Source organism: Barbus barbus (assembly GCF_936440315.1).
Source record: "Barbus barbus genome assembly, chromosome: 49".
Taxonomy (NCBI): Eukaryota; Metazoa; Chordata; class Actinopteri; order Cypriniformes; family Cyprinidae; genus Barbus; species Barbus barbus.
In genome coordinates, this window is record NC_136727.1 from 16,145,780 (window position 1) to 16,157,239 (window position 11,460).

Here is an 11,460-nt window from a genome sequence, read left to right on the forward strand (position 1 = left end):
GTATACCGATAAGACACGTGTGTTCATGCAAGCATGCCGTCGTTTGATCTTATGATGCCTTTGAACATATGTGGTGAGCCTCAACTTCCTAAACTTGGGTTTGGTTGCACAGTTCGGATGTCAGCTAAGGAAGATGTCGAATTGAACTGAATTAACTGATTTCGTTGCCAATTATGGATATGTGGTTGTTAATTATTGGGTATATGAAAGTGAGGGTGTTTGGTTGTGTGTTAAACATGCTGTCGTGGATTTGTGGGCCGTGGTGTGTTTGACAGTCAGAATGCAAAGGCTCAGGAATAAAGCTGCCAAGCTGGCTTACTGAAAATAGACCAGCGGCCCTAAGAAAAGATCTTTTCAGAACGTAGAGGCGCTTGGGCTGATTGGCTACAACACACTTCCACCCACAAAGAGAATCATTAGGAATAAAGTGCATTTAGTAGATACATCATCATCCATTGCTAAAGTCTGCTCCTCAAGAACTTGCTGCCGATGACCTTATATGTTGTCCTCCATGTTGTCTACGGCAGTACAGAGGAAGCTGGAGTTAGAACATTCCGCTTCCCCTGGGAATTCCGGAAGGGAAGCTGAGAACTGACTGTTCTCTCTGACCCGATGCCTTGTAAGCTTTTCTTGGCCAGCAAAAGCAGCTTAGGAAGTGTGATCTTTGGTCAAACAAGCAATGCACACTCGCACACGTGCCAGGGCATGTTCACAGTGCACGCGTAGATGCACACTCATGCTATGGAAGGTTGACAAAGCTTTGGGTGTTTTGGATGAGTCAGGAAGGACACACACCCCTGTGGCAGCCTTTGGGTTATGTTTGAAGAGTATAGCAGAGGATATTGGAGATTCAGTGGCCACTAGTGCGCTGCCTTGCCCCACATTTACGGTGTTCTGTAAAAGAACACCGTGTTTCATTGCACATCTCGCTTCAAATGCAGCATGCATAGTTACTAGTGGGTAAGGTTACAGAAACAACACAGACAGACCCACATCTTTGATGCCACCATAAACCTTTCTATACATCCACACCCAACATTTTTAGACGCCTCCTTACTAGTACAACCAAATTCTTGAATTACAGGCTGAAATCTAGGAAGCAAGTAACATTCCTGAATGACACAGTCCGTTGAATGTCACCAGCAACACCCTTAAAACCTGTTAATGAAATCTGTATAGTTTTTTTGTTTTTACATTGTGTAAAAGTATGACAGTTTGCAGGCCTGGCAAGGATGTAACCAAACATTCCAAATTGTTGCAAGGACCAAATCTAATTGCTTAACAATTGACCATTGGAAAAAAAACAATTTAGCAACTACTGATCGAAATATTGAGGTGACATGCCCTCCTCAATGTTTGTGGTAGTTACAGCCCTGAGGCCTACCATAGAGTGTCATATATTGAGTTATGCTTGGCCTAGAGAATCATCGTGGCAGGAGGGACAAAGCTATACTATCCAGCCATCCAATCAGTGGACCTCCTGAATGTCGTCCAATCATAACCAACCATATTGATCTGCACCCATGATCCTATGCTTTGTGTGTCATGGCCTTTGATCTAATTACGGAAGAGACCTATGGCAATATGCCCTTCCACCACCGCTGTGTATTTTTTGTGTTCGGATTAAGCGTCCTTCCGGGGAAGTAAAATGGGTTGAGTGGATTTTCTGTGAGAGAGTGGTGTGATCCAAACATCTGGTGATGTTTCTGATTTCGTCTCATTTGTTTTTGGGTTCACCTCACGTTTATTAGATTATCCAAAGTGTCCACAACCTTCTGGCCAATTGAAACCTACACAATAGAGAATTTGTGTTTTCCATGCACGCAGCCATCTGCAGGAGCTTTAGGGATGGGGGCAGCAATCACATGACCACACACACTCAAACTCTGTGGGCATGTTAGTGGGTTCTGCTGGTCTGGGCTGTACATAGCAGATTACAGCTCAGCACGTGTGAACTAATCCATGTGTTACTGATGGGCCAGAGCGGGCCTTGCTCCACCACAGCTGTTACTATCTGAGTTTGTACGTGCTCCTTTATTTCCCTGTGGATTGTAGCCATCACTCTGCCTGTAGTGCGTGTTATTGTACGTGTGTTTTTCCAGGGGTGCTGCAAAGGTATATCCTCAGCCCGATGTAGGTCTCGTTCTGTCTCCCTCTACTAGGGATGGGTCTCAATGTTCGATTAGTTGCACAACAACTGACTAGACTAATGGAAGTGAGACTAGTTCATCCACGTTTTTTCATTTGTTTGTTTGTAGTTTCTGATATTTTTGGTGCTGCTTGTTGTATTACATCTCGCACAATTTTTTGAGCATCTCATCATGAGAATTGAATTTAAGACATGGATGAATTTATAAAGAGTCCAACTTCTTTAAACCCTTGCAGCTTATTACATTACTTCATGCTCTGTTGACGTTGAATGAGACTAGTCTGTCAACTATTGCCGGCAAACCAAAATATATTTTTGCACATCCACCCCCTTGCTTTTATTCTCCGCATGAATGTACGTCGCTTTTAGGTTGGTACATCTCTCTAATGTCATGCTCGCGTTGCTTTTCGTCCAGTTTTTGGACAGATTACATGAGAACGGAGGACTAGCACCAATAATGACCTCCCATCTGTGTCTGTTTATGTGGTGGGTGAGGATACCTCTCGCGTTTAATCTGAGAGCTGTTCGAGAGCTTGGGTCTGTTACTGATATGGTGGGGACACGTCTGCATGTTCACCCATAATGACATCATAAAGCACGTGGCCAAACCTTTAAATAAAACAAGGATGGTAACCCAGACCAAGCTGTCAGTCCTGCTGTATTCATCAGATTCGAACTAGGGCTTGAGAACCCAGAGCCTGTTCTCGCTTTGTAATCTGTGCAGCGGTGTGCAATAACCCAGCCATGTGACACGATGCTTCAGAGGCATCATGTGAGACAATGGAGAAAAATATACTATGGAAGAATCCGTAGGAAAAACCTTGACGTTTTTAGTTTGCGTGCATTGCTCTACGGTGACTCCATGCCATGATTATGGCTCGGGGTTTCATCTATATTACATGCACGTGATGCTATAAATAGGTGGTTGGTTGCGAGAGAGGATGCAGTTTGTGTTCTCACTTAAAGAAAAATTATAAGATTCAGGAACAATCAAAATTTTAAGTGCGTTTCTATCAGTGGAGAGCTGTGCAGATTTTTGTTTGCTGCATAGACTGCGTGATAAAATGTGAGATTTCCTGCTGTTGAAGCAAGCTATGATTATACATGTGTATATATGGATAGTTGGCAAATAGCCAGTCCAGTATGTAATTTGCATACTTTTTTTCCACGCTCTTGTGTGGGGAAAATGTGTTGAATATTTTGTTCTGAATGCAGATTATAATTTAAGAGTGTGTTCGAATAGCGTCGACCCCCTCTTGACCTTGACATTAATTATTACCATGCCAGGCTCATAACATTATGCCAACTCCATTCATTATTTACCTATAAAACAAGCAGAATCTGGAGCAAGCATGTGTTTTTAACCCCTAATAAAAGCCCCACCACACTAGAGGTCAGAAAGAACAGATCTATCCATCTATCTAAAGATATATGTTTATAAACATTACAATTAAGGCTGCACGATTATGACAAAAAAATCATTATTGTCTATTATTCCTTTGAGATTGTAATTGCGATTATTAATAACGATTATTTTGAACAGATTTATGCCATTGTGTGAAGCTGCATGCCATATTTTTATATAAAATATATAATAAAAAAAGCTGAAAACACTCTTCCTGAACTTTTATTGCTTTTCTATAGCATTGAGCCTCAAATGTCAAGTTGGTTAGGTTTCTTCTTTAAACAAAAAAAGGTAAAATTATGCATGGTATAATACTAAAACTAAAAGAAAAAAAGTAAAAATAGTCTACTAAAGCTATATATTTAATTTACAATTAAACAGAAGAAATTTCAAATTACAGTAGAATTTTACAGTACAATTTATATTATGAGGGCTCCAGACTAACATTGGAGAGCAGTGGCACCAGCAGCTGATTTGGTAGCACTGAACATGTAATATTACAAGTTGTGTCTCTTAGAAATGCACATTAGAACAGGAGCTTGAGTTCAGATGCAGATGTACATTTGACAGTACCATTGTGAAAACTGTAACAGCCTCATCTTTTATACAACCAAAAGTACAGCGCCTCATGATCATGGTAAAAAGGTAGCCTAACTATATGGTTTCTATGGTGTTTGCATTGAAAAACAGTAGCCTAAAGACATTGTCAATTACAAATCCACATCAGCTGATAGTATAATTAACAAAATAATGTAATTATATTCCATTACTCCTTTAACATATTTAGTATACTAATAATATAATAATACTCAATATGAATATCCTACTTTTCTGCCACCGTACCATTGTTACCGTTAGCGTTACTACAGTAAAACTATGGTAAATGTGGGTGATTTGTGGATTGAAACGTCTTCCACTGTTGCACTGTTTTTGCTGCCTTCTGCATCAGTGTTGATGAGAATAACAGCTCCGATTTATTTGGCTTTTAACTAGTTTAAATTAAAGAGACGTGATTTGTACTGGAGAACTCTGCGCTGAACTCAAGTGCTTCTTACAGCATTGTTTAGTGCGTGATCGGGACTTGTCACTGTAATAAACGCATACGATCTAAGCTCGCGCTGCACTGTTTTCTTTTGAGGCGAGCGGTTAGACAAAATGTCTTTTATTCAGTGTGTTTGAGTTTGTTAAACCCCAAACACCTCTTAAGCACACAGAATAATGCAAGTGGGCATTTTTATGTAATCGCGGCTTTGAACGATTATGTAATCGTGGCATCCATAATCGTAATCGCGGTTAGAAATTCGATTAATTGTGCAGCCCTAATTACAAAGCAAGTGCACATGAATGCACATTATATGTTGCATTTGTTTGTTTGATAATTAAATGTAATCCAACATTTCACGATCATGACAGCCCTGACAATGAGCGTGTGTTTATTTTTATGAGTCATTTATAAGGAAATGTGAAGATGTTTTGCTCGAGGTGTAAGAGAGAGCAGGTCTGAACATGCTCAAATGTAAGAGGCATGTTTGATTTGAGTTATTATTAAACCGAGTTGTAGAGTTCTCCATATGACTAATGCAGAGGATTGTAAAACTTGGCATCTTCTACCAGCGCCAGATCTTGATCAGAAGAATAGATTCTGCACACCCACAATTATCAAGGGTTGTTCATTTACTCTGTTCTAAAACCAAATTAACTGCCTATGGAGGCAGCATTTTAAGGTGATATAGTTAACTTGTTTTAGTCACATTTGCCTTTGTGGAAAAAGCAATCCCAGAATACAGTGCAATAAAAAGTATCAATAAAAATGGTAATTTTATGTTTCTGTGTGCAGTATTGCATTGCAAGGGAAACTCATGCTATTAAGCTAACAGAGTGCTTTTTAGTTGTCTGTATAATTTTTCAAATCAGCCGTTTGAGGTTCAAAGACCATTCACTATTAAAAATAAAGGTTGTGTTAGCGCGAATAGCCTTGTTGTGGGTAACAGACCGACATACAGTGCAGTTGCGCTACGGTCGTCCCGAGTTCGAATCCTGACTCGAGGACTTTCCCGATCCCGCCCCTTCCATCTCTCTCCCACTTCGCTTCCTGCCAGTTCTGGTCTGTCCAAAAATGAATCTTAAATAAATAAATAAATAAAGGTTGCAAAAGGGTTGTTTAGGAGTGATGCCATAGAACAACTGTTTTTGGTTCCACAAAGAACTTCTCAGTGAATAATTTCTAAAAGAACCATTTTTTCTTAATGTGAAGAACATTTAAAAAAATCTAAAGAACATTTTTCCACTGTAAAGACCCTTTTGTACAGTAGAAAGGTTCTTTATTGATGCCTTATTTTTTAAGAGCGTAACATTCCTCCTTAGAAGGCAGCTGCCTATGTAGGAGTCAAACTGCTAGTTTTGATTTAGCAACAAAGCTAACGTGATAGTTAATCTGTTACATAACTTTACTGCACATGCATTGTTGTTCGCTCTGCAAGTTATTCATAGTAACTGAAACACACCTAACTTTACCTAGATCATATTACGCCTAGCTTTGGTGTTTTTGCGTTGTTTCGGTTTTGATTTCTTGATTTGATTTTCTCTTCTTCTTCATTATGCAACCGGTCTTTTTAGGTACCACAGAAACTGAGGTGTTTAATGGATGACGTAATAATTAGGTCTTTTAAAATGTTGTTTTTCACTTAACCTGCGAGACGACAGACTTGGCGATTGTTGTTTGGCACGGTTTCTGTCTGCTGACTGAAAGTCATTTATCACGCCACACACAAATGAAAGCAAACACGCGCACACACATACAGCCTTCCCGACAAGTACTGTTTGAGTGCGTGACGTGATGCTCTCATGTCTGGAAACGGATGATATGTAGATAGCGTGAGAAGTACTTGTATAGAATAGGTGTAGATGAGTTAGAGGCCTGGTGCAATCATTTGTATGAGCTGCAAGTAAGTCTAAAATACCAGTCTGCTCCCTACAGCCATTAATGCACCAGGTTGATCAATCAATGTCCACACACACCAGGCTCCAGTGTCTGTGACGGGTGTGTGTTTGAGACGGGTGTCCTGATAACAGTGCCCTCTCAGTGGTGCTCAGACAGAGTGATAAGGCTTGTGATAAATCTACCGCCATTATCACAGGCCAGACAGACTGCGTGTGTGTGTGTGAGAGAGAGAGAAAGAAAGAGAGCAGCCATCTTCATTGCTGATACGGTGGAATGCAAATGGAATTGGAGTTGAAAAGCCTCAATAACACAATTAGAGACTCGCGTGCTGATAGTGATCTCCTGTACACAAGCACGCTCGTGCTCACATGCACTTGTAAAACGTAGATGGAGAGTCTGCTTGTGTTTTAAAGGGGTGCTGGACATCAGTGTTATGTATCATTGATATACTATTATAGGTTTTGTTATTAGTGTTTTTAAATGTGTGTATAGTTTAAGGTTTTATTCTTTTTAGTACTTTTAGTAAAAATATCGATCGTTCGATTTATCGTTCGTTCGTAATCATAATCGTCTTGGTTTCATCTGTTGTTCTTTATTGTTCTATCATTCTTAATTTTAAAGTATTAAAATGCTTATTTTTATTTTTAGTTAACGCTTATAACTCTGTTGGACACACAGGTCACTTTTGCATCAGAAAGGAAACAATTTTAATCTCAACTTTTGAGTTCCTAGAATACAATCTTCAAGTAGTCAGTGGCTTGTGTGGGTGTGCGTGCGTGACATGTGTTTAAGCCAGAGAATGAGGTGTTGTCTCAAGCGGTTGGCCAGATCACACAGGTACAGCGAGTTCATTGCGTTTCTTCAGGGCGTGTATGTGCGTGTGTGTAGGAGGCTGAAGTTTCTGTTTGTTATATTTCAGGCGAGCCCACCTTCGTTTGTGTCTGGAGCGATTGAAGGGTCTCATCCCACTGGGATCAGACTGCAGCCGCCACACCACTCTGGGACTGCTCAACAAGGCCAAAACACACATAAAGGTAAACACATTTCAGAGGAGCTCCTAAATTGAGCTAGTGATGTTGGAGCTGTGGCCTAGTGGTTTGCGCACCTGCTCTGGCACATTGAGCCATGGTGCTCAATTATTTTTAATTTCAGTTTTCATTTTAGTACATCAACTTAAATTATTTTTATTTTATTTTACACAAAATATTCACATCCGCACATTTAAAACAGCCACAACACCTTACAAAAAACCCACAGCTTCCTGTAAGCAGAGCCATGTCCCTTAATGTGACAAATCAGTTTCTATGCCTTTAGAACTTTTTTGTAAAACACGTCCAGCGCTACAGACAGATACTTTCTATTGTTGAAAATATGTATCTGATAATAGCCCTGCATTTTCAGTTTAGCTTTCTTTCTGATTTACTATTGGTTTTGCCCTAATAACAGGTTAAGCTGTCCCGACCAGTTGCGTGTGCGTGCGTGTGTGCATGTGTGTCTGTGTGCACGTGTGTGTGTGTGTTAGTGGTTGTAGCTGGAGGTCATGCTGCATTGTTCTAGCGTAATGAGTTATAAGGTCACAAGGGTCATATGTGGAGGGATTATTGATCCAAACTGGAACTGTAGTAAACAAATCCATTAGTCACATGAGCTTGACAATACACACACCTCTTTAAATCACCCATCCTGCTATTTCACATATCATGATGTTAATGAAGTTGTTTAAAATTTTGGTTAGTGCTCTTGCAAATCAATGCAGGTTCGAATTTGGCTTGCAACATTTCCCAATCCTGAATTGATAAAAAGGAATAAAATGATATAAAGGTCTTGTAGCACTGAACGTGTCTTTACTTATGCATTAGCTGTAATTAGCATTGATTACACGGTGAATTCTTTTGTGCGTGCCGTTAGTGATTTTCTGTAATTATCTGTGAGTAACCGTTCTTTGTCTTTCCACAGAAACTGGAGGAAGCGGAGCGTAAGTCTCAGCATCAGTTGGAGAGTTTGGAGCGAGAGCAGCGCCACCTCCGGAGGCGTCTGGACCTGCTGCGGGGCGGCGGGGGCGTGCTGGAGGGTGAGAGGATACGCACTGACAGTGTAGGCTCCACCCTCTGCTCCGAGAGATCCGACCACTCCGACTCAGACCAAGGTTGGAGCTTCATGTGTATCTATCTATCTATCTATCTATCTATCTATCTATCTATCTATCTATCTATCTATCTATCTATCTATCTATCTATCTATCTAGATCTGTTGTTTTCTTTATCCATCTGTCTTTGTCAGTCTATCATTCTATCATCTATTGTTCTGTATGTCTCTAATGCCAAGCTAGATATCTTTCACCACCTCATGTGACAGACCTGATATGACGCACGATGCTATGAAAATGTTGTCTGACTTTGTTTCACTTTCTCTCTGTGAACACAGAAGAGATGGAGGTGGATGTGGAGAGCACAGAGTTCTCTCATGGAGAGCTGGACAGCGTCAGCACAGCCAGCACCAGCGATCTGGATGACCACAGCAGTCTACCGAGCACTGCCAGCGATGAGGGCTACTCTTCCTGCAGCATCAAACTGGCCTTCAGCTCATAAAACGAGCTCCCCTTTTCACACACACACACACACACACTATCCCAGCCCTCGAAGTGAGTCCTGCCTCCTAGCCACCTTTCTATCCTCGACCAATCAGAGACTCTTATTTAAGTCAGGTGACAGAAAACCACCCACCCTATAGAATGCCTGATGTGTTGTTTCAAGTTTGTGAATGTATCTGAGAGAATATGAATGAGATGGAAACAATCTGTGATTGTGATTTTAATTGGGTTATTAGATGGTTATATTCCTGAATAAGAGACTTTTCTGATAATTGTCATTATCTAAATCCCCTTTTTCCGAAAGGAAAGCTAAGATGTATAAAAATAGATGTTTAATTTTTAATTCAAACCCCTGATTGTTCATTCTCTACATGAATGGGTTGTGAACTGGTCACTAGTGAAACATTCAACTAAACCCACCCAAATTGGATCACCTGACATGCGTAACACAACACAACACAAGAAACCCAAACCTGTTGATTTCCTTTTCATCTGGACTAATGGTTCTAACGTCGCTGCTCAACGGTGACGCGGACTGTCATTGGTGCTACGTGACACAACCAATAAAGCAGAAAGATCTACTGCGTTCATCAAAGACGACAGAAAAACTACGATCCCATGGCTGTGGGATTTTTTGGTGCATTAAACTGTGGATCTACTTTCCACGCAGCAGCTAAAACCCAGCGATCTTGCACTCGACCGCGTAGAGCCCTCCGTAGAACTGGCGCCACGTCAGAGAAATATTCACCCCCGTGTTTAACTAGATGTCTCTCCTGGCAGAAATGAGCAATAAACTCTTGTAGTCAGATCAACACATTAGCACTCCTACTCCTGAGACACAGCGCTTGTGTCCGTCCAAAAGAGCAACGCCAACTTGCTCGTTTTTGTACATAAATACAATAGTTTAATAAATTAAAGTTAAAATAAAAACTGAGTTGAAAAAAAAAAAAAAAAAGGTAGTTACCCATGGGTAGAAATTGCCTCTGTTGCTGTATGTCTTGTGTTTTGTGCATTTTAAATTATATTTTTGCAAAGATTGACTATCTTCCTCTTGAGAGTCTCTTGCGGTGGCATGGACAGTATTATTTGTTCATTATGCTGGATGAAACGCAAGTAGTTTCAATTCTGTGGCTGCCCGAGGAATTTTACGACTTTCTTTAAAACTAAACAACCAACACACTTAAGTACTTAAAATCGGACACACAAGAACGAGTGACCGTGGTCGGTGGGACGCCAAAGCGTGGGCCTCTGTTTAAGGCATGCTAACTCTTGAGTGGCGCTCTCTATTTATTCAAATTTATGTTCAGATTTGATTTGTTTTAAAGCTGAAAGGCATTCCACTACTAGTGTGCTGTGGACGCATGTGCGACAAAATTGCTACGAACTCTCGCTTCCCGCTGTACTGTATGTTAAACTCGTTAATTTCTTTATTTTGTGTGAGATGAAGCATTCAGACTTGTCCTCAAGTCGTATTTATTTTCTTCCCTTGATCCGAAATAGGAGGAAAGGGTTAACTTATTTCATTCGTCAAAAATCTTTGATGGCATTCCCTTCTCTTTTAGTTTCCTAATTCTCTTCTAAACCATAAACTCACTCCATCTGTGATTTATTATTATTTTATATTTCCTCCCCCAAATGCAGAGCTGCTTTTTAGTGCGTTTAAAGCCAAGTCTAATTTGTAAACGCTCTGCCTGCAATCGAGCAGTACGGACATCTGCTAGGTGTCCCGGTCCAACATCAACCAAATGATTTTGGCTGCTGAACGGCCCATATGTGTGGAGTAGTTGTACTCACCCCTGTTAAAGAGAGTTTTAGTATTGACTGATTTAGTCGGGTGTAAATTCATTGTGTTTAGAGCAAACTGAGGTGAACGCCATGGAGGCGTTTTCGTGCGTCGGTTCTTTATCAACACCTGGCCAAACCACAGACGAGAACCTCTGTTGTCATCCTCACAAGAGAACATGTTGCTTTTGTCTTTTCTTTTCATTCATATTGTTTTATTGATTTATGAATCTGCACTATTTAAAGCCAGGGCCCATACTGAGATGCCGGTGCTTTTTGTTTTGTTTTATTTTATTGGATTTTTGAAGAGAATGGTGTCCTATTTAGGCCACCGTGTACCGATCCAGGCCCGAATTCAACGACACTTCCCAGAGAAGTGGTGCAGGTCTGGGATCAGCTCTCCCATGTCTCTGACCTCCCCGGAGGAAAATAAAGGGTCTGTTAGAGGCAAAGCTTTTCCACCTGGAAGGAACAGAGGTCCTGATGAACTTTTGGCCATTCTTTGTAAACATGCACTCTGAATCTAGCTGTGAGTTAAAATGCAATACAATAAACACCAAGATTGTCAAAAAAGATCAGGAAATGCTTTGTGT

The 11,460-nt window shown here is 40.6% G+C and overlaps 1 protein-coding gene across 2 annotated transcripts in view; it reads left to right on the plus strand.

Annotated features, from left to right (window-relative positions):
• The window catches only part of mxi1 (max interactor 1, dimerization protein), a 29,606-nt gene extending 18,172 nt beyond the window's left edge, over positions 1-11,434 (plus strand). For both annotated transcript variants that reach the window (XM_079413548.1, XM_079413549.1), the window contains 3 exons: positions 7,415-7,529; positions 8,452-8,641; positions 8,920-11,434. In XM_079413548.1, the coding sequence (XP_079269674.1) occupies positions 7,415-7,529; positions 8,452-8,641; positions 8,920-9,083 (469 nt within the window). In that variant the 3' untranslated portion in view covers positions 9,084-11,434. The remainder of the gene's footprint in view (positions 1-7,414; positions 7,530-8,451; positions 8,642-8,919) is intronic.
• Positions 11,435-11,460: the final 26 nt, after the last annotated feature.